General features: G+C 40.2%; 1 protein-coding gene across 1 annotated transcript in view; it reads left to right on the forward strand.

The window, feature by feature from the left end:
• AOAH (acyloxyacyl hydrolase) overlaps positions 1-24021 on the forward strand; it is a 203006-nt gene that overhangs the window by 12959 nt on the left and 166026 nt on the right. Inside the window, exons 2-3 of the mRNA XM_068973018.1 lie at positions 6800-6895; positions 19155-19221. Of these exons, the coding sequence (XP_068829119.1) occupies positions 6800-6895; positions 19155-19221 (163 nt within the window). The remainder of the gene's footprint in view (positions 1-6799; positions 6896-19154; positions 19222-24021) is intronic.

Below are 24021 nucleotides of genomic sequence, written 5' to 3' on the forward strand. Positions count from 1 at the left end.
TGGGCATTGTTCAGTGGCCCTTGAGCTGGTCTTAGGTAGGCTCGCTACTGCTGCTGCACTCAGTTGGTAGATGGTGGAATGATGAGCTGGATATTTAGAATGGCCTCATAGCAACTAACACACACACACATTCCCAAACCTGGTAGTTGGCAGACTATTACTGGACATTCCCTTCATGTGGCCTCTCCAGCAGACTAGCTCAAGCTCATGGCTGTGAAATTCTAAATGGGAAAAATGGAAGATGCAAGGCCTCTTGGGGTCTGGAGTTGGATCTGAAAAGCTGTCACTTCTACATTCTACTGATCAAAGCAAGGTCACAAGGCCAGATTCAAAGGGCTAGAAAATAGACATCACCTCTTCATGGGAGGAAGTGTAAAATGTCTGTGACCATTTTTAATGTATACCACACAAGGGGGCTTTATTATTCTGTTCTGTGGGTACCAAAAATCTGGGTTCAAAGAGGTTAACAATCCCACCAAATATAACAACTCATAAGTGATAGAAGCAAGATTTGAATCCAGGTCTGTCTGAGCCCCAAATTCTTCACTCTCTACTGTACCATGGCTTCTCCCTTCTCTTTCCTCCCCTCCTCTCTCTTTTCTTCTCCTACCCTCTCTCCCTATCCATGTCCAGACTGAGAGAAGAAAGCAGACAAAAAAGGTGCAAGTGTAGTATTCACAGCTGGGCTGTGTGCTACCCTATCTGCCTTGGTAAATAATATCTTAGGGAAACAAGGCTGGCTGTAGGATCATTTTAAGTGATTGTTTTCCTACCTTTCTTTCTTATTTCCTTTTCACCAAAGTGAGAAAGTCTGGGGATAAAGGTTGTTGGTTAGAATTACAGCATATAAAAAACTATATCCTGTGTTCCCACCCTATTAGGAAAATCTGAGAACAGAATTTAGGCATTTGTGGAGGGGTACCAGGCTGGGGGAGATGGGCCATATGGGAAATGAACTTGAAAATGTCATGCTGGTCCAACAGGGATGCAAGGACAAAAATCCAAGTGGGCTGTGACTCTAAAACCTGTGTTCTACACTTCTGTGGTACCCAAACCAGAAATGAAAGAGTCATCCTTGATTCTACCTTCCTCACATTTCTCATCAGTTCATTAATAAATCCCCTTGGGCCAACTTCCACAGTAGATCCCAGATCTCTCTAATTTCCTCCACTCCCACTCGTTACTCTATCCAATAAACCATCATCTCTTCCCAGGCCCAAAATAGTCTCCTTCTTCAGCCCCCTGCCCCCATATTTGCCCTGTAAAAACCTTCCTCCTCAGAACAGCCAGCATGATATTTTTAAGATGCAGATCAAATGGAAACAATCCTATCCTCAAAACCTATTCACAGCTCCCCATTCCTCTCAAGTTGAATCCTTACCTCTTTTGCCATCTACAAAACCCACAGTCCTGACCTACACCTATGTCCGCACCTCATCTCCTAATGCCAGGTTTTCCCAGTCTCATTGCCATCAAGTGGGTATCAGCTTCTTCTGCCTACAAAGCCTTCCTGGCCCATCAAACTGCTTGCTCCTTTCTATTATATTAGCCTTTGTGTGTGTGTGTTCTTCAGAGAAGCCTTTTCTCTCTATCAGCTCTAGCTAAGTTTTACACCATCTTCATTCTCATTGCCTTCTGTTACTTCATCCTGTTCCTTTTCTTCATTGGACCTAAAATTATTTATAAGTGCATGCATGCCTGTTTGTTTATGATCACTTTTCCCTAATGGAGTATAATCTCTGAGAGGGCAGGAACCATATCAGTTTGTTCTCAGTGTATACTCACAGCTCAGCATGGTGCCTGGCATCCAGAAGGGACTCAGACTACATACTGGGTTCCAGTCTCAGTTCCCTTGCTCACTAGCTATATACTTGGCAAGGACCTAACTTCTCTGAGCCTCTGACTTCTGGTCTGTACAATGAGAGCAATAATTTCTACAGTGATGAGTCAAGTTGTTGTGAAGTTTAAATGAGATGAAAATGTATGCAAAACTCTTTGAAATCTGCAAAGAATATTCTAGCCATATAATGAATTATTTATGCCCCAACTCAGGGTCAAAAAGGAAGTGTAGTCACGCCGACTCTGGTTCTGACAACTGCCAGGTGTTTTCAAGGCTTCTCGATGAAGTGTAGGCTTCAGACAAATGGGAAATCTAACAGACCTCTCTCTGCAGTTGGCCGCATCTCCAGCCAGCACAGATATGATTATAATTAGAGTTTTAAGAGTTCTGTTTCATTTCAAAAAGATTCCATGGTACAGTCTGCAGTCTACCTGAGATGTGTGGCTAGAAGCAGATTCCTGTGGCAGGTGTTTTTATTCTAGCCTATTTGCTTCTTTTCTTACAATGTCAGGGGTGTCTGTTTCTATTATACTCATTATTTTCAGTTGCCAGGTGAGAAGAGATTTACCATATGGAAGATTTCAGATGGTGACCACTGAGCGAAATACGTAGTTCTCACCCACTCTCATCACTTCTTAAATGAATAGTAGCTTGGACAAACTTGCTTCAGCAAACCCAGGCCTTTTTATTAGCAGCCAGAGAATAGTCTATAATGGGAAGAATTACTCTGTTCATGCATTTCTCCAAGGGAAAACATTTTTTCAGCCTGTCAAGACAGTGAAACCTCTTATTAGAAACTATAGCAAAGTCAATTTCTCTATTCTTGTTACTAAAGAATTCAGGACACACCTCACTGCAGACCCTAAATTAACAACCCAAGGGGAGCTGAGCTCGGTGGAAATGGGCGGGGATGTCCAAGTGAGTGGGACTCAAATCAAAGCTGAGCCCAGCATGGGCGTTTACATATTTCAAGCCCCATTACCTGCTTTTCTGCAGAGTTCTTTTGATCCTAACAACTCTTCACTAGGCAGAGTGGCGATAGTGGCAAGATATACCCAATCTTTAGAGACAGTTAAATTTGGGGGGGAGGGGGTTCCTTTTTATTTAGGACTTCCCAAGTGGCACTATCTAATGATTTCCTATTTAAGTGAGTAATGCTAAGGAGCCATGAAAGTCATCAGCCCTTGTTGGGACTGCTCTGAGTAAAAGGAAACCTCACCTCTGTAAGGACAAAGAAGCAGGTTGGTCTCAAGCAGCATAATTCTCTATGCATTTATCCTTCCATGCCAAGGATGAAAACAAACAGGTATGTACCTGTGTGTTTCAAGTCCACTCTGGGTGACAAATGCTGCAGCTCCTTGATGAGACTCTATGAAGTGACTGCTATGCAAGAGCTCAACCCAACCTCTACTGCCTTCTTCTTTGATCCTGAGCTGTGTGTCGTGACTGTTTGCTATAGGATCTGCTGGTTGACTTAAGAGAGGGTGCTGGTTGTTGCACAGCAGGATGAGAAGTGGAGCCATGTCCTGTAATGACATGGAACAAAGAGTAAGCAGTGTCATCCGTGAGATGACTGAGCTAGAACACAGTCAGTTGCATTCACTAACCCTTTTCTATGGAGGTCTCCACCAAGTGACACTGAATTGTCCCTCAGGTGGCTCTCTAGTCAATTTGCTTCGAGTCAGCCAACATCTCTTATCTCCTTCCTCCCAGCCAGGTACTCAAAGCTAGAAATAGGAAGACCCCAAACCTGCCCACAAGGAACTTACACTCTAACTGTAAACTCTTTTTTTTTTTATTAGAGGCTAATCACTTCACAATATTGAGGTGGTTTTTGCCGTAGGTTGACGTGAATCAGCCACAGGTGTACATATGTCCCCTTGTCCCAGACCTCCCCCCACCTGCCTCCCCATCCTGCCCTCTGGGTTGGCCCAGTGCACTGGCTTGGAGCGCCCAGACTCATGCATTGAACTGGGACTGGTCATCTGTTTCACATATGGTAATATGCATGTTTCAGTGCTCTTCTTTCAATCATCACACCCTCACCTTCTATGGAGTCCAAAAGGCTGTTCTTTATATCTGTGTCTCTTTTGCTGTCTTGCATATTGGGGTGTCATTACCATTTTTCTAAATTCTGTATATATGCGTTAATATACTGTATTGATGTTTTTCTTTCTGACTTACTTCACTGTATATAATAGGCTCCAGTTTCATCCACCTCATTAGAACTGACTCAAATGTGTTCTTTTTAATACCTGAGTAATACTCCATCGTGTATATGTACCACAGCTTTCTTATTCATTTGTCTGCTGATGGACATCTAGGTTGCTTCCATGTCCTGGCTATTGTAAACAGTGCTGCGATGAACATTGGGGTACACGTGTCCCTTTCCATTCTGGTTTCCTCAATGTGTATGCCCAGCAGTGGGATTGCTGGGTCATAAGGCAATTCTATTTCCAGTTTTTTAAGGAATCTCCACACTGTTCTCCATAGTGGCTATACTAGTTTGCATTCCCACCAACAGTGTAAGAGGGTTCCCTTTTTTCCACACCCTCTCCAGCATTTATTGTTTGTAGACATTTTAATAGCAGCCATTCTGACTGGCGTGAGATGGTATCTCACTGTGGTTTTGATTTGCATTTCTCTGATAATGAGTGATGTGGAGCATCTCTTCATGTGTTTGTTAGCCATCTGTATGTCTTCTTTGTAAACTCTTAATAAGTTCCAGAAGGTTAGGTAACTTGTTCAAAGTTACACCATTTTAAGTGACTAATCCAGTATTTGAACTTGGTTTTTTAAAAAAGCTTATTTTTTATTTCAAAGCTTCTCCCTTTTCAACTATACCACACTGTATCCTCTTATTATATTGCAATATAATTACTTATAATTATTTTAAATTGCAGTTATTAAAATGTATTTAGCTCCACCTAACTTAACAAGTGATTAGCAGAGACATAAATCAAGATTGAAAAGTGCATTATAAATGTTAAAAAATCATGTATATTATATATATTTTGTGTTTAAAAGTGAAACTTGTTTATCTCTGGATGATTTAAGTGATGTTTATCTTTTTAATACTGCTGTATATTTTTAAAATATTCTGAAATGAGATTGCATTGCATCCATCTTTTGAAAAAGTGTTAGTTGCTCAGTTGTGTCTGACTTTTTGTGATCCCATGGGCTGTAGCCCACCAGGCTCCTCTGTCCATGGCATTCTCCAGGCAAGAATACAGGAGTGGGTAGCCATTCCCTTCTCCAGGGGATCTTCCCAACCCAGGGATTGAACCCCAGTCTCCCACACTGCAGGCAGATTCACCATCTGAGTCACCAGAAAAGCCCCCTTTCTTGAAAAGTTATTGGTAAAAATAAAACAAAATATATATGAAAATGTTTTTAAGACTGTAAAGTGCTAATAAGTATCAGCTACTGAATTTACTGCAATGTAATAAAGCCCTCAATGCATGGATTAGGTTAAAGCACACCTAATCCACCTTGGTCATTGAAGTTGAATGCCCCAGAGGAAGATGCTCCCAGAGCAGTAAGACTGCGATTATCAAGGTTGAAGTATCTCAGACTTGGTGAGCCCACCTTTGCCAAAGGGTACAGAACAAGGGAGGCCAAAGCCTGATCAGGTGTTGCAATGTCTAGAAAGGTGGAAGTCTCTCCTTCTTTGTTGGCAATCTCTCATTCTATGGGAGGTTTGATTTCTTTCTGTCTAGAGAAGCCCAGTTGTACTATTCACATCTGTTATCAGCCACTTTCCCTCAAGGACTCCTAGTGGGAATTTGGTTTTAATGACACTGCATGTGAACTTGGGTCCCTAGCTTCTTGAGCAGATGGATAATAGTGAGCTGATTGCTGGGCCAGCCACCCTGGAACTTCTTTATTTTAGATGTAGTCCTTCTTTTGCCTCCTTGGAAACCAACATCTGCTAATAGATGCCACTCCTCTTATCTCAGTGAAGCTGAACAGTTTCTTCTCAGAATTACTGATCTTTGAACAACCAACCCCTTGTGTATAGAAGAGAGTCCCCTCCCTTTGGACAAAGAAAGTTTGGTCTTCCCTGGCAATTTAGGCTGGTGACAGAACCTTCTAGGGGTGTTAGCCTAGCAATTCTGAGCCTTAACCATTATCATACATCAAGGTAGCTTGAGAAATATATTCTTAATTTAATCCAGGGTTCCTTCTAGACACCTATTGTATTGGTACATGCTTTCAAGCAGAGTGCTTTATAGCTGGGAGGTAAAATAATATTTTACAATAGTGTTTTGATTTCAAAGCCATCTTTATTTGTACTATTATCTCATTTAATCATCACAGCAGCCCTACAGGAAACTTAACTACTTTGCAGTGAGGAAGCCAAGGCTTAGAAAGGATACATGATAAGCCCAAGATTCAAGGGCAGGACTCAGTCCCAGGTCTTCTGACTCAAATGTTGGGCAATTTCCACTGCTTTTCTGCGATTAAAAATCTGAGCCTAGGTCATAAGCTGAGCACGTGTAAGGTGGGAATGATCCTACTCACAGTGAAGCTGTCTACTACAGAAGGGAGGGAGAGCAGACAGCAAAGGCCAGTGTCCAGTGAGCCTGTCCTCAGTGCTGGCTGGCTGTCTTCTACACACAACTCCTATAAATGGCACCTCTTTCCCCCATATGATCAAAATGAAATGAAAATAAAGCAAGATTCAGTTACTTCCCTGAAGTCACATAGCTTAAAAGTGACAAAAATCAGCTGATAACCTGTCTTTCTGACCCCCAAAGTCAAAGTTTTCTTACCATGTTTCACTAAAAACTCAGCTCACTCATTCATGTGGTCAATTATAAAAATCATGGCAAAGAAAAGTTCTCTGTTTTGGAAAAGTTTGTGTTCTTAAGGACACACATATATCTCCCTTTCTTCTTCCAGTCTCCAGAGAAGCTTTCCATGTGACATAGCTGACATCTTTTCTGCTCCCTGCAGGGTGTGTGCTGGTGGTGTCTATGATTGAACAGCTCACTCAAGTTCACAACTCAACGGTCCAGATCTCAATGGAGAGACTGTGCAGCTACTTGCCTGGTAATGTAAAAAGGGTCACTTGGCTATGGGTCTGATTCTTTTCTCACTCATGAGCCATCATGAGTGAATTTATACCCTACATGAGTTTACAGAGGAGAATCTGACTGTGTTCTTTCTGTGAGTTGATATTCTTATGGGGATCATAGGAATTAAAAGAAACACACAAAAGAACACTCTAGGCATTTTTTCCCCAGACATTCATTTTCCATCATAGCAGAATGAGATTGCTGTGGACACTTAGGGAGTAAAATGTCAAATGGCCTATCTTTTTATGAATCATTTATAATGATTTGCCCACCTAGTGATCATGACCTTAAGTACCAGGAAGGCAAAAAAATCAATAATAAATAATTTTCAATGATTTATGTTAATTTAACCACATACACATTCTCAAATGCACATACATCCCTTCTAACACAGAGCTTTATTTAGTCTGAAAAGACAATGTATCTTAAAATTCCAAACTGGAAAATAATCTGGGAACACTCCATTGATATGAATTGGATCTCAATAAAATCCCTTACACATCCTGCAAAAGAAGGAAATGATCTGTGGTTTAAACAAATTGTGTGCTCTTGTTGTTTAGTTGCTAAATTGTGTTTGGCTCTTTTGCAACCCCATGGACTGTAGCCAACCAGGCTCCTCTGTCCATGGGATTTCCCAGGCAAGGATGCTGGAGTGGGTTGCCATTTCCTTCTCCAGGGTATCTTCCTGATCCAGAGATTGAACCCGCATCTCCTGCATTAGCAAGTGGATACTCTACCATTGAGCCACTTGGGAAGCCCTTAAGCAAATTTTATAGTTGTTTTAAATTTCATCAGAGTGAAAATATTGATTCTATTTCCCTTATATTAGAATATTCTTAGGTGTACAGTCACAATGAGTAAACTTCATTGAGTCAAATTTTCATTCACTTAATGTTAAGGAACTAATTCTCCAAAGATGCCTACATTATTATTTTTAGGTAAGATAGTTGGACTCAAGACAGTTTTATCTTTGACTAACAAATGCTGTGTCAATGGCATCAATGCACTTTTAGAAAATTTATTGCTTACAGTCACAATGTACACTCATAAGCTCATTTTTGTATTTAAAAATAAAAACTAAGAGAAGATAATACACAAATACATGTGCTTGCAATGTCCCAGTCTGACTACTGCTAACATTTTGACATAATTGCATCATCTTTCTTTCATGGAATTAGAATGTGACAAATAAACTAGAAGGCACTTTGGCCTCCCCTGATCCCAGTTCCATTTTCCTTCTGCCTCTCTAGAGAGAACCATTCACGTGAACTTGATGGATATTAGCTTTGTCGAATTTTATACTTTCACATTCACTTCATTGTCTGTGAATCTATAGATGATGTGTAGTATTATCTATGGGTAATTTAAAAATCTTTTCCTGGTAAAAGGAAACAAATGCAGAAAACCACACAAAATAAATGTATAGTTTTATCAGCTATTGAAAGGTGAACATCTTTGTAAACATAGTCCAGAGGAACAAGGCTATGTTCAAAAAGGAACAGATTGGTGGCTACTCCAAAAGTCCCATCCACGTGCTCCATCCCATCAAAAACTCCTCCTCCCTAAAAAAAAAAAAAATCTGCCTGTTACTATAATCATCTTCTTATATTGCTTTATAACTTTATCATCCTACTGGGTATCTCCAGACACCATAGTTTTGTCCAGTTTTTAAATTTTGATGTGTCTTTTAAGTCCCATTTTAATCTACCAGTTTCTTTTACATCCCTTCCTTTTCCTTGTAAATGAGCTATGGAATCTGCCCTGTAGTTTCTGCATTTCTTTGGTGGCACCCCTGTGGTAGGATTGAATGTGTTTCTCTGTGTCTGTATTTCCTGAAAATGGCAGCTAGATCTGAGGCTTGACCAGACTCCAGTTTGATTTCTTCAGCAAGGCTATAAATGATGGTGTTTTCTTTCATCAGGAGGCCATCATAAGTGTTTTCCTCTTGTTTTGTTTTTTTTGATATCAGCACTGTTAATGCTCTATGACTAAATCTGTTACTTCATTGGAGGTTACAAAATAGTACTGTTCTAATATATCAATTATATTTCCTTTAGTAGCTGAAAATTTTTAGAGTCAGTTTCCCTTATCATCATTATCATTTAGAGATGTTTTTAGATAGTTGCTACTGCTGCTGCTGCTGCTGCTGCTAAGTTGCTTCAGTAGTGTCTGACTCTGTGCAACCCCATAGACAGCAGCCCACCAGGCTCTCCTGTCCCTGGGATTCTCCAGGCAAGAACACTGGAGTGGGTTGCCATTTCCTTCTCCAAATGCATGAAAGTGAAAAGTGAAAGTGAAGTCGCTCAGTCGTGTCCAACTCCCAGCGATCCCATGGACTGCAGCCTACCAGGCTCCTCCATCCATGGGATTTTCCAGCCAAAAGTACTGGAGTGGGGTGCCATTGCCTTCTCCATTAGATAGTTGAGTTACTGTCTAAAGTTCGTTCCTTAGAAAGGACTCATGGGAACAATATTCCCTGAATTCTTGCATGTATTTTTTCTCCACAGTTACTGATGGTACTATTTATTCTAAGAAAGGCAGGGTAAATGCTTGATTCTTTTTCTCTACTTGCCAGGTTGCAAATAATTTATTGCCCTTGTGGTATCATCCCAAACTAGTCGTTTAGTCAGTTCAGTTCAGTTCGGTTCAGTCCCTCAGTCATGTCCAACTCTATGACCCTGTGGACTGCAGCACGCCAAGCCTTCCTGTCCATCACCAACAAAATGCAGAAACTACAGGGCAGATTCCATAGCTCATTTACAATGGACTCAGACTCATGTCCATTGAGTTGATGATGCCATCCAACCATCTCATCCTCTGTCATCCCCTTCTCCTCCTGCCTTCAATCTTTCCCAGCATCAGGGTCTTTCCAAATGAGTCAGTTCTTCTCATCCGGTGGCCAAAGTATTGAAGTTTCAGCATCAGTCCTTCCAATGAATATTCAGGACTGATCTCTTTTAGGATGGACTAGTTTGATCTCCTTGAAGTCCAAGGGACTCTCAAGAGTCTCCTCCAACACCACAGTTCAAAAGCATCAATTCTTTGGCACTCAGCTTTGTTTAGAGTCCAACTCTCTCATCCATACATGACCACTGGAAAAACCATAGCCTTGACTAGACAGACCTTTGTTGGCAAAATATTGTCCCTAGGTTTCCTTTACAGTATCATTATGAACCCATGAATTTATATGCAATTGATGAGTTTCAGTCTACTTCAGTTATTATCCTTTTGAAGCTCAAATTTGTCTCATCTTTGACCAGTGGGAACCTCTGTAAGCTGACTCCTACATCCTTTTGATATAAGTCTACATAATCTTTGATAGCTTCCTCACCAACTGGTATGACAGCTGTACTAGTCTGTCTTGTACATTTCCAAGCCAAGGCTTGAAATCAGTCATTTCTCTTAGATGCTCTGGTTTCTTTTAGTGGGAAATAGTACTAAAACTGCAAGGTCTGAGTGCATAGGAATCTCACTGCTACTCAGTCGGTCATTCTTTCTAGACTTCTTCTGTTGACAGTGATAGAAAACATACATATATATATTTACTTATATTATTTTAAGATAAAACATCTAATGAGTTCATCCTGTCACTTTAAATTCAAATTCAGGACTGCAGGATTTTTTCTTGCATCTTCTGTCTCATATCTGTATCTTCTTTCCACAGTTGAAGTCCTAACTCTCATGGACAAGGGGATTGATTAAATTAAAATATCTCATGATTACTCATTTACCTATCCTCCTCCTTTTCACATACAAGAGGTTCAAGATGTCAATCTTAATTCTACTATTATTAATATATTTTATAATCTTTGAGAGCAGTTAAATTGTTATTTGAATATAACAATGTTATATTCAATGTGTGTTTTCCCCACATCTCTACACTTTTCAATCATTGTACTGCATTATTTTAGCATACAGCCATTACATACAATATATACATTCCCTTTGCACCCTCATTTAGTTTTAGTTCCATCAGCAACTATAAGACTGATGTTCACCACCAGCCCTTACACAGATGTCTCTCTAGTCGAGTTACTGTCTAAAATTCATTCCTCAGAAAGGACTCATGGGAGCAATAGTCCCTGAATTCTTGCATGTTAATAACAAGCTGGCTTGTCCTTTATACTTGAAAGTCGGTGTTTTTCCAGATATAAAAATCCTTGGCACGTAATTTCTTTCCCTAAGTGTCTTAAATATGTTATTAAAAGTTTAATCATAATCTGATTTTCCTTTTCTTATAAGTCATTTACTGTTTTTACCTAGTTCAAATGATTTTTTTTTTCATTTTTATAAAATTTAGTCATCTAACTAGACTATATCTTGGTGTCAGTTGTTGTATATTGATGTTCTCAAGCACACAGTATGCTCTCTCAATGTGTGGCTTCAAATACTTTTTTTTTAAATCTCACACATTTTTTAGTATTTGCTCAGTTTTCTTGATTTGGCTTTCTTCTTCAGGGATTTACAGTATCCATATTTTAAATCTTCTTTGCCTGTATTAATGATTTTGCCTATCTCTTGAATGAATAATTTAACAATTTTTTTTTCTTCAACTAAGACAGCAAAAGAGATGATTTATTGTATACATGTTACATTCAGCCACAATGCAGTCCAAAAATCACAGGTCCAGGGCAAAGGGCCAAAAGGGACCCCTTTGACATAAGCAAGGTGGGTCTCTCAAAGGTGGTCAAGGTGATCAGAATAGCCATGGATGTCCCAGATCCATTGAGACAAGTTCTAGACAGTAGGCATGCCGTCCAACAACTCGTACCAGCATCACTGGCCTCAGCTTCCCTTGTTTCTGCTTCTGTGGTTTCCATGGCTATACAGGTTTACTTGGACCTCTGCCTCATCATTCTTTTGTGCTTCAGCTTGTGCGTTCACTTCTTCCTCCACTTCATTCTCGTGACATGGAGGTTTCTTAAAAGATGGCTTTAAGGCCAAGAAATTTATATATTTTTAATTGGAGGATAATTGCTTTACAATATTGTGTTGGTTTCTGCCATACATCAACATGAATCAGCCATGGGCATACATATGTCCCCTCCTTCTTGAACCTTCCACCCCATCTCACCCCCTAGGTAAGCAGAGCAGGTTTGAGCTCCCTGTGTCATACAGCAGATTCGTACCAGCTACCTATTTTACATACAATAATGTGTATATTTCAATACTGCTCTCTCTATTCATCCCACCCTCTCTTTTTCCACCTGTGTCCACAAATCTTTCTCTACGTCTGCATCTCCATTGCTGCTCTGCAAATAGGTTATCAGTACCATCTTTATAGATTCCATATATATACAGTAATATATGATGAATACTTCTTAATCACTTCCTTTATCTTTTTTTATCTTGAAAGCTTTCCTCTTTTTCATCGTCTATTTCTCTTACAATGTGAGCTATTGTATGCCTTTCTTCTCACATTCATTCTAATATGGATGTCATTTCTTTTATAATTTTGTGTTCTTCCCTGAATTCTTTTATTCCATTTCTGAGTTTCTTCAGTTCTGATTTCTGTTGTTCTTTCGTGTCTTGTATCATTTTATTAATACTTCTCACTCATTTTAAAATACCATTATGTTTTAATCCTCTTTTTGGCACGATTTTTTGGCATGCTTTTGCTATCTGCAAGGATGTGATTCTGTTCCTTAGTTTTTTTTTCTTCTTATAATAACTTTGTATGGGAGTTGACCTAGATACATTTCTGTTGCTCATTTTTATGTGAAATTATTTTTCCAAAACTCTTAGAAAGAGAAGTGGTTCAGGACAGCAAATGCACAGAATTCCTTCCTCTGTTGTTTTTGTTGGTGTTAAAAAATAAACACATGGCTGCTTGCATGTTGAGATTTTCTGATTCTATCTTCCTGCCCACTTTTATCTGGATTTTCTCTTTGTTTTGCTTCTATCCAGCTAATTTCTCCTTAGTGTGTGCCTTATCCTGGAAGGGAGCTCTGGTAGACGAATTTCTAGAATTCGGAGATACCTCACCACTCAAATGCCTTTGTCCTTCTAACCCTGAGTCTTCTGTACTCATCTGCTACAGAAGTGGGCTAAACCTCATCCCCGCCTTTCCCACTTTCAGCTGTTATTCTTAACTGGCCCACCATACTTTGTCATCAATACCCAGGCTGCTTTGGCGATTCATCTGTTTATCCCTTGCATCCCTTTACTTTCTCCCACACTTGATAACCCCCAAGTCTCACAGTTGTGAGTGGTTTCTTGTTGCCTTAATTGTATTTGGGGACTCATGGAGATACCTAGTTTTGCTGTAACTAATGTTCATAGTGTTTTGGTTTTCCTATTCAGAAGCTTTATTATTATTATTATTATTTTAATTCAGATTCAGTGAAATACCAAAACTCTACTGCCTCCACCACCATCTTTCCAGAATCCTCCCTCGTGGGGATCTCATTTTTACATCAATAGTTACTGTATATACCACTCTGCAACTTCTGTTTTTCACTCAACAGTATGTTTTTGGATCTATACATGTCAAGATATACATAGACTTAGGTCGAGCCTCTAAGTTATTCTACAGTCCTTCACCATATAAATGTCCCTTATTTTATTTATCCATCCCCTTATTGTTGGACATTCAGCATCTATTATAAACTTTACCTTGTATTCTCACATCTCTGAATTAGAGGAAGAAGAAGAAAATGTGATTATCATTTTACAAGGAAAAAAATAAATAGTCATAATTATCATTAAGACTTGTTTTGACTAGTTTTCATTTCTGTGTAGTAGACCACACTGATAGATATCACCATTTGTGCCTTGAGTTTGATTTTCTCTTTTTAGGCAAAATTTTGTTGTTCAAAGGTGAAAGCATGAGTAAAAATCCTGTTTCTCAGATGATCCTGTTATAATGTACCAGCAAAACATAGAAATGCATGAACCAAAATTGCTGGTATTCAAGGTTCCATCTTGGCTCCTTCTGATTCTTAACAAAAAATTTTTGTTCAGGTAAAATGAGAGGCTGAAAGTCAGATTCCAGGAAAATAATAGCTGGCACATCACCAAAGGGAAGCAAAGGAGGTATTTCTGTTTTCAGTAGTGGGCTACCTTTCAATTAGAGGAGATTTTCAAAGAATTCATAAGCCTGCTTGGGGGTATTTTCATTTTATTAATTAACATTTATGTCTGGATGGAAATAAAGTGCTCAGCTCAGATTAAAGGCTCTTTCACCTGACAGACAGGAAGGTAGAGTGGACATTACTGTTTCCATTTTGTGGAGGCGGAAAAACATATAGAACAGTCATGCGAACTGTGTAGGGTGACAGTGACAGTCTGCTGCTGCTGCTGCTAAGTCGCCTCAGTCGTGTCTGACTCCGTGCAATCCCATGGACTGCAGCCAGCCAGGCTCCTCCGTCCATGGGATTTTCCAGGCAAGAGTACTGGAGTGGGTTGCCATTGCCTTTTCCTAGTGACAGTCTGACCATTGGCTAAAGATTTCTCCTTCTAGAAGACATCTTGGACTGCTTTGTTTATGAAATATGAAAACATCCACACTGCCTGAGTATACCCAGTGTTGCCTTCTCTCTGGAGAGCCAGGAGAATGGGAGAGAGGGGAAGTCAAATTATGCACAGCAACAGTTATGATTTTTAAAATTACTTTTAAGTAATACTGCTTTTACCTTCAAAGCTAAATAAGTTTGTAAAACATAACCTTAGCAGAAAAAAGCATGCAGCAACATTCTTGAGAATAATCACCCAGTAAATCATGTTGGCCTTTCCTGTGCCTGGGAAGACAGTTTTTTCGAATTGTGCAAAATATTTCTGACCTTTAGTTTCACCTGCTGCTTTTGCCTCTGGCTCTCATTAGTAAACACCTTGGAAGAATCTCAGAATTGTTAATGGAAAAATGATTAATAGAATCATTCTCACTAGGGGTCAGCAGACTCCTATGCCCTCAGTGTCTTGCTAGAACTTCACTTTCTTGGGTCACCTGTGCAGAAATCTTATCTCTGTGGAGTATGATCGCCAGTCTATGTCTGACACAGGATACAGCATGATTGGGGCTGGTGCATGGGGATCATCCACAGAGATGTTATGGGGAGGGAGGTGGGAGGGGGTTTCATGTTTGGGAACACATGTAAGAATTAAAGATTTTAAAATTTAATAAAAAAAAAATAAAATAAAAAATAAAAAAAAATAAAAATAAAAAAAAATAAAATAAAATAAAAACTGATGTCAACTTAAAATGAGAAAGGCAACTCTCCTCGCATTCTGTAGGCTCTGAAAATCTACATGCAGCCTTAGAACACACAGCCACAGAACTATCTTGGTGGTCTACTCACTGTGTTTTAAATTTCTAATTAGTAAGTTGGTATATACTTGCCATAACTGAGGTAGATGAGGCATCAAAAAATGTCCTAAATACATTGAAATGCATACTGCAAATAACTTGGGCTTTTGGAATAAAAGATTTTAATCTCTTACTGAACCACTCTACCCTCGAGGAAGCCTTCAGTTCTCAAAGTTTCTTCTCATAGAATGAGGGTGAAAAAACCACTCCCTCAAAAGTTTCTTATGAAAAAAGAAGTGATGGTAAACCTAAAGGTGACTTACTACCTGAAATGTTCTAGGTTTTATTCACACCCATACATATGGATAGACTTAACATATGATGACTGTCAATTGTTCCTTTTTTAACCTTCCTTTGCCCTTGGAAGTGGCCATACCTTTTTATCCGTATGCTGTTTCAAGTCCTTTTCATTCTGTAGAAACCAAATGCTCTTGTACTTTCCTGGTCACAAGCACAATTTAACTGTAGGCTTTTTACAACAGATAGATTACTAGCACTATGTTAGTGTCAATCTTTTGTTCAGTGGTAGCAGTAACAAGTTATCGTCTAATTATGGCTGACTGGGCCCAATCAGGCTTTTTCTGGAGACTTTGCCTATCTCTGCTCTGTAGTCTTCTAGGTCTGTCTAGAGTTTAGCTCTCAGAAATCCAGCTCGTCTCCCACATTAGCCATTTCTGCAGTAGCCTCTCATTCTTAACCATCACAGAATTTGAGGAAACTGATTGTTGGCCCTGCACAGAGGATTAGGAAAGTCTTGCTGCCACTCACTTCAACTTGAGCAAAGCAAGATTCTAGAAAAAATACACACACACACATGCGCTTGGAAGCATCTCTTATTTTACCAGAAAGAAGAAAATTGTTCTCTGCCTTTCAGGCAACACCGCAAGTGTATCAAAGAACACCTGGTGTCAATTTTTAAATTGCTCTGCTCTTGGCTAAACTAGTTCTACACGAACAACAGTGGAAACTCATTTCCAAAGTGCTTTACAAGTCCATGTAATTTTGAATGTCAGTTATATAATCCTCCAAACTTCCAGGACAACATGGTGAAGGGAACTGAATCCTACTCCTACATTTTTCAGATGAGGAAACTGAAACCCAGAAGGGAAATCAACCTGACCAAGGTCAAAGCCAGTTACCCAGTGATGAAACCCAAGTCTCTAAGTTCTGGAGCATCAAAGTTCCTTAGGACCCCTAACAAGGAACACCCATGGGGGTGCTGTTTTTATTTTATAGCAGTAGTATTGAGATTTAGTTCAATTATACATGCATTTAAAGTGTATACTTCAATTAATAATTAAGTCACTCAGTTGTGTCTGACTCTGCAACCCCATGAACTGTAGCCTGCCAGGCTCCTCTGTCCATGGAATTCTCCAGGCAAGAATACTGGAGGGGATAGCCATTCTCTTCTCCAGGGGATCTTCCCGACCCAAGGACTGAACGCATGTCTCCTGCACCACAGGTGCATTCTTTACCGTCTGAGCCACCAGGGAAGCCCGAGAACACTGGAGTGGGTAGCCTATCCCTTTTCCAGGGGATCTTCCTGACCCAGGAATCGAAACAGGGCCTCATGCATTGCAGGCAGATTCTCTACCAGCTGAATGGAGTTGTATGTCCATCACCACCATATATTTAAGAATATTTTCATTATATCAACAAGGACCTCCACCCACCTCAGGTGCCCACTCCTAACCATCCATTCCTTCCAGACCTAAGCAACCACAAACTGACTTTCTGTCTCTATGAATTTGCCTATTGTGGTCATTTCATATAAATGCAAACACAGAAGTATGTTTCTTTCATTTAGCATAATTAATATTCATCCATGTTGTACCATGTATCAGAAAGTCATTACTCTTTATGCTGAATACTATTTTGTTATGCGTAGATAGACTTTTTTTCATCCATTCAGTCACTAATGGGCATTTGGATTGAATTGTTTCCACCTGTTTGATTTTGTATAAAGATAATTCCACTATGAACATTCATGTGTAAGTTTTTGTGTGGAAATGTTTGTATTCTTTTGGGTATATGCCAACAGTGGGCTTGTTGGCTCACATAGTAACCCTATACTTAACCTTTTGAGGACCTGTCAGACTGTTTACCAAAGTGGCTGTACTATTTTATATTCCTACCAGCAGAATATGAAGATTCTAATTTCTTCACAGCCTCATCATTTCTTGTGCTTTTCTTTATTTTTATTCTAGCATATCATAGTGGGTGTGAAGTGGCATCTCATTGTGGTTTTTAACATTTTCCTCTAATAGCTAATGATGTTGACCATCTTTTCATGTGCTTATTAGCTATTTGTGTAACTTCTTTGGAGAATATCTAGTCAGTTGCATTTTGAAAATGTTTGGTAGAATTCACCAGTGAAGCTATCTGGCCCTGGGCTTTCCTTTATGGGACATTTTTGATTACTAGTTAAATCTCTTGTTATATCTCTATTAAGATTGTCTATTTATTCTTAAGTCAGTTTCAGCAGTTTGTCTTTCCAGGAATTTGTCCATTTCTTCTAAATTATCTAATTTGCTGCCATGCAGATGTCATAGTATTTCCTTATCATTCTTTTTATTTCTATAAGGTCAATAGTAATATGTGATTGGTTTTAAGTTCCTACTTAAAAAGCATAATGAGTTTGAAGTCTTGTGCTTTATCACAAAAAAAAAGTCCCATGAAACTATTTTAATATGAAAGTAGTATTTACATTGGGCTTCCCTTATGATTATTTACAATTAAGAATCTGCCTGCAATGCAGGAGACTCCAGTTCAATTCCTGGGTTGGGAATATGCCCTGGAGAAGGGATAGACTACCCACTCCAGTATTCTTGCCTGGAAAATTCTATGGACAGAGGAGCCTGGCAGGCTACAGTCAATGGGGTCATAAGGAGTCAGACACAACTGAGTGACTTTCACTTTTCAAGGGTACTGGCACTCTTACTAGCACTCCCACTCCAGGATTCTTGCTTGGAGAATTCCATAAGACAGAGGAGCCTGGTGGGCTACAGTCCATGCTGTCACAAAGAGTGGAACATGAATAAGTGATGAATACTTTCACTCTCAAGAGTGCTAGAGAGAGTTCCCATATTTATCTCGTTGCTCCACTACTCTACTCCCCAAATAACTGGTAGCCCAGTTTGAGGTAAACATGACAAGAAAAATTCCCAGGGAGGGTTTCCCATCTGTTCCTGGACAGTCCATCTGTCCTAACCTTGCTAAAGTCCTCCTTGGAATTACGAGGGTTCCACAGAAGCTGACAAAGCAGAGAAACAGGACCAGAGAGTTAACAGGTTTCATTGTGCAAACAGATTGATCCACAAAGCCTTCCCGTGCTTTCCTAACAGGGGAAGCAGGAGGAAGGAGACTGTTTAGGTCGTGGGTTTGTGTGTGTCTACGTGTGTGTGTTCTCTCTGGTGTAGATGGCAATGCAGAGACACCTGTGACTGTTAGTATCTTTTTATCTCTGGGATACCAACAGCAAAAGCTAAATAGTCAAAGTCAAGTCTTCCCCTCCCCACCCCCACCAAATGAATACCAGAGAAGAATATTTTCAACAAAGTAATACTTCAGATTATTTACTTTCAAGCAAATCCCGTTTCTGTCATCAACAGATGAGATCCTCACCACCATTCAGATGTTCCCTGCTACACAAAAGAAAATGAGACTCTGGAATTTAACTGTATTTTTTTAATCAAAAATTAGCATTCCTTAGCATGTACAGTAAGCAAAGCAGCATTTACATAAATCAGAGCTGGAAATGATATTTTCATGGATACAATAACTGTAACATTTCTCCCAAATCCTTATAATTAATCACTCGAATTAATGATAAATTAAGCACTCAGCTTCAGTTCCTAGTAAAGATCATTATTGACTCATGTGTTAAATTCATCATAATAATCTATTTCCCCTGCTTTATCTTTCTTAGAAAAACTGTTCTTGAAGACCACTTGCTATTTAGTGGTACATATATTTGGACCAGACATCATAAAACTGTGAGTATGCTGATATATTCATCTGATTCAGTTGCTGGGACATGGTGAGAGGAGAGGAGAAAACTGGGAGATGGCTGGCTCCATTTCCAGCCGGATGTACTTACTGTACATGGGCATAAGTCCTATCTGGTTCTTGTCAATAGTGGAAAATTCAAACCTGACTCAGATCGTCATCCTAGGCAAAGGCTCCCTTCAAATTACTGTGTGGCAACTTGGCTCAGTTTCTCTGCAAGAGCCATTCGGAAGAATTTTGACCAATAATGCCAATAAGGGAGGAGATCCTAGAGGCTGGGACTGGATGTCTGCCCCCTTCTCTTGAGCTTTCCCCACACTCCCTCCTGGATTCTCAGGCCATATGCTTCTCAGATTCTTCTCTTCTTGCCTCCCACTTGCTGGTTTCCTGGCCTTCTCCCCTGCCCCTTAGGATCCTGTATGTGTGCCATTGTCATTTTCTGTCTGCTTCCTTTCTTCTACCTTTCTTTCTTTTTTGAGCTCAGGACACTGAATCAGACACATCACATTCCTGTTCATGGCACTTTCTCATCAAGAATCCAAACTTCGCTTTCTTGTATTTCTTATCTAGTTATTTACCTAGTTATTCTGAATAATGTCATTAGCCCCCAATAAACTATGGAAAATTCTTCAAGAGATGGGAATACCAGACCACCTGACCTGCCTCTTGAGAAATCTGTATGCAGGTCAGGAAGCAACAGTTAGAACTGGACATGGAACAACAGACTGGTTCCAAATAGGAAAAGGAGTACATCAAGGCTGTATATTGTCACCCTGCTTATTTAACTTATATGCAGAGTACATCATGAGAAATGCTGGGCTGGATGAAGCACAAGCTGGAATCAAGATTGCCAGGAGAGAGAACAATAACCTCAGATACGCAGATGACACCACCCTTATGGCAGAAAGTGAAGAGGAACTAAAGAGCCTCTTGATGAACTTGAAAGAGAAGAGTGAAAAAGTTGGCTTAAAGCTCAACATTCAGAAAACGAAGATCATGGCATCTGGTCCCATCACTTCATGGGAAATAGATGGGGAAACAGTGGAAACAGTGTCAGACTTTATTTTTTGGGGCTCCAAAATCACTGCAGATGGTGACTGCAGCCATGAAATTAAAAGACGCTTACTCCTTTGAAGAAAAGTTATGACCAACCTAGATAGCATATTCAAAAGCAGAGACATTACTTACCGACTAAAGTCCATCTAGTCGAGGCCATGGTTTTTCCTGTGGTCATGTATGGATGTGAGAGTTGGAGTGTGAAGAAAACTGAGTGCCTAAGAATTGATGCTTTGGAACTGTGGTGTTGGAGAAGACTCTTGAGAGTCCCTTCGATTGCAAGGAGATCCAACCAGTCCATTCTAAAGGAGATCAGCCCTGGGTGTTATTGGAAGGAATGATGCTAAAGCTGAAACTCCAGTACTTTGGCCACCTCATGCGAAGAGTTGACTCATTGGAAAAGACTCTGATGCTGGGAGGGATTGGGGGCAGGATGAAAAGGGGACGACAGAGGATGAGATGACTGGATGGCATCACAGACTCGATGGACGTGAGTTTGAGTGAACTCCAGGAGTTGGTGATGGACACAGAGGCCTGGCATGCTGCAATTTATGGGGTCTCAAAGAGTCAGACATGACTGAGCAACTGAACTGAACTGAACTACCACCCAAAGCAAAGTCTGGACCTTGACAATAACTTACCCTAACCACAGGGTCTGTCTTTATTCTCATGATTTTCTCCACCCAAGTAATAAAGTCCATCCTCTTATTTTCCTTTTTGTATAGTTTTTTATATATGTATATTTTATTAATATAATACATTATAATCATAAAATAATATATAAGTAATTATTAAAATCTATTATAATTATTTTCTAAGGACTTCCCTGGTGGCTCAGACGGTAAAGCGTCTGTCTACACCGTGGGAGACCTGGGTTCGATCCCTGGGTCGGGAAGATCCGCTGGAGAAGGAAATGACAATCCACTCCAGTACTATTGCCTGGAAAATTCCATGGACAGAGGAGCTTGGTAGGCTACAGTCCATGGAGTCGCAAAGAGTCGGACACGACTGAGCGACTTCACTTTCACTTTCACTTTCATATTCCTTTAAAGCATATTTTAAAATTTTAGTTATTTCTTTACGAAGAGAGTATCACATCAGTCATAATCTTTGGGGACCTACCACTTAAAATTGTATGTCTAAGATTCATCCATAGATTTGTGGCAGTGCTGTAGTTCATGCACTCTGAGTACATAGAATATCCCACTGTGTCTCTACAAGAGTCTATTCCCTCACTCTCCCATTGATGGGTGTTTGGCTTGTTTTCTAGTTTTCTCTCTTGTGAAGAAAGTGCTGCTGTGAACATTCTTACATGGTTCCTCTTTTATATGCCATTGGCTTCAGAGCAGAGTTGCTCAGAGAAACTACCCCCACAGCAGGGTAGCCTGCAGTTAAAGATTTCTAAAGACAAAAGAAATTTAAACCAATACAGACCAAAGGGACAATCAGTGCTCCATCGTGCTGTGCCCCTGCCTCTATGTATGTTCATCTCACTCTACTGTGGTCAGTGATTTTTCAGGGACCCTGGACTGGGAGTGTTTAGAAGGCAGGGATTCCCATCTTCTTAGCTCATATCTCTTTTACCGCCACTGCCTCCTAACAGGACTCCAGGCCTGCTGGATCCCCCATTGCCCTGCAAGTCCATAATCCACATTCTAGCTGGTCAAATAGCTTCTTAATGCAAAACTAACTATGGCAATCTCCAACATAAATTTTTTTACACACTTTACAGGATTCCTTAGCCCCCTGCACAAAGTTCTTTATGACCTGATCTCTGAGAACATGTTCAGACTCATCCCTGGCTCTTCTCTAGCATACCACGGTCCAAAACAGTTGTAATTTTCCACACACACCAGAAGGTTTTTGCTTTGGGACTTTTGCATGAAATGTTCCCTCATCTCCTACTTCTTTGGATCTTAGCTCCAGGGTCACTTCCTCTGGAAGTTTCCCTGACTCGCCCCAGGCTAAGATAGATACCTCCAACACACACACACACACACACACACACTCTCACACAAATTCTTCCTTTCCTATGCAAACCCCTGTGTGCTTTTCGCATCTGTTTGTAGTGTAATTCTCCATTTACTTTTCTGAGTTGCTAACGAGATTGAAAGACTTCTGAGAACTAAGACTACATTTTTTCATCTTAAGCAAAATATTAATACTTAAGCAAAACACTGAATATACAGAAGAAAGGAAAAAAGGAGGAAGGAGGGATCTTTGTATCTCCAGAAAGAGAAGTCGCTCAGTCGTGTCCAACTCTGCAACCCCATGGACTATAGCCTACCAGGCTTCTCTGTCCATGGGATTTTCCAGGCAAGAGTACTGGAGTGGATTGCCATTTCCTTCTTCAGGGGATCTTCCCGACCCAGGGATCAAACCGAGGTCTCCTGCATTGCAGACAGATGCTTTACCATCTGAGCCACCAGGGAAGCCTGTAACTCCAGGGCTTGGGGCAATACTTAAGCATAGAAACTCTTTGATAAATATTTGTTAAATTGATTAATTCTTTTTAAAAACAAAATTATCACCACAGATGAACTCTGACTAGACTGCTCCAAAGAAAATTACTTGAACATATCAAAAAAGAAAAAAAATTAGCCTAGAGTGAATCTGTTTACACACCTAGTCTGAGCCAGGTGCACTGGGGAAACATCAGCTTGGCCAGAGAGGTTTTCTTGGACCTAGATTAGAGAACCGGAGAGTCACAGATGCCAAAAAGGGCAGTACACACAGATATCTAAAAAAGGATATCAGAGATTAGCTACCAAGTGTGCTGGGAGTAATAGGGAAGTGGCCTGTGTTCACTGGGACATCCATTGTTATTCTATAGCTGGCTGGAGGGTGCTGAGTGCCAGAGCCAGGTAAGCATGGGATCAGAGGGAGGACAGACTTTGCACTAGTACTATAGGTGTGGACTGTACAAGAGACAGTCCCCACCCCAAATAGCTACAAATGGACACAGAGGGTTGAGAGAGGGAGCCCAGCAAGCCATTGAAAGAGTAGGTGATAGGGAAAGGAGGAAAGTTTTTTCTTTGAGATGACTCAAAGTTATAAGATGGCTAATACTCACTAGCATGGGATAAGCCACTTTGAAGAAAGATGGATGTAATAAGCAATCCCTCTTTGTGGTTACATCCACTGTTAGTTTTTTTTGTGAGTAATTTTTCAGGACTCATATTAGTTGTTTGCTGATAGAAATTTCTCTTCCTATGGTGGCCTCTTCTTACAGCTTGTTTTAATCAATCACATGAAGTTCTGGGTTGATGTAGACCCTGAACATGACAGTCTTATAATTTAGTTTTACCTAAATTTCAGGCTTCCAATATTAAATGTGTTTCCTAACCCAGAGGGCATCTCTCCTCATTATTTCACACCAGTCAATTCTCAGTGATTCATGGACTAATTATTCAGCAATTACATTTCCTACCCACTGGCAAACCACAAGATATTGTTAGGAAGTGGGGCACCTTAGCACTCAGGCATTCATTCCCCCAAGAACCCAGGTCAGAGAGGGTGGGGCTACTTCCAGGCCCAGCCAGCAACCATGTGCCCAGTCCTCCTTGTTTTGACATCCACTGTGCCAAATATTGCCATATCAAACCTGATGCTGGTCTTCTGCTCATCTCCCTTGCTTCATAGTATCTATGCCCTCAATCATAAATTCCTATATTGCAACATAAGAGCTCTCAGAGATCAGGAGAGGCCTAAACTACTAACATGTTTAGAAG

Source organism: Capricornis sumatraensis, chromosome 5, assembly GCF_032405125.1.
Source record: "Capricornis sumatraensis isolate serow.1 chromosome 5, serow.2, whole genome shotgun sequence".
Lineage (NCBI taxonomy): Eukaryota > Metazoa > Chordata > Mammalia > Artiodactyla > Bovidae > Capricornis > Capricornis sumatraensis.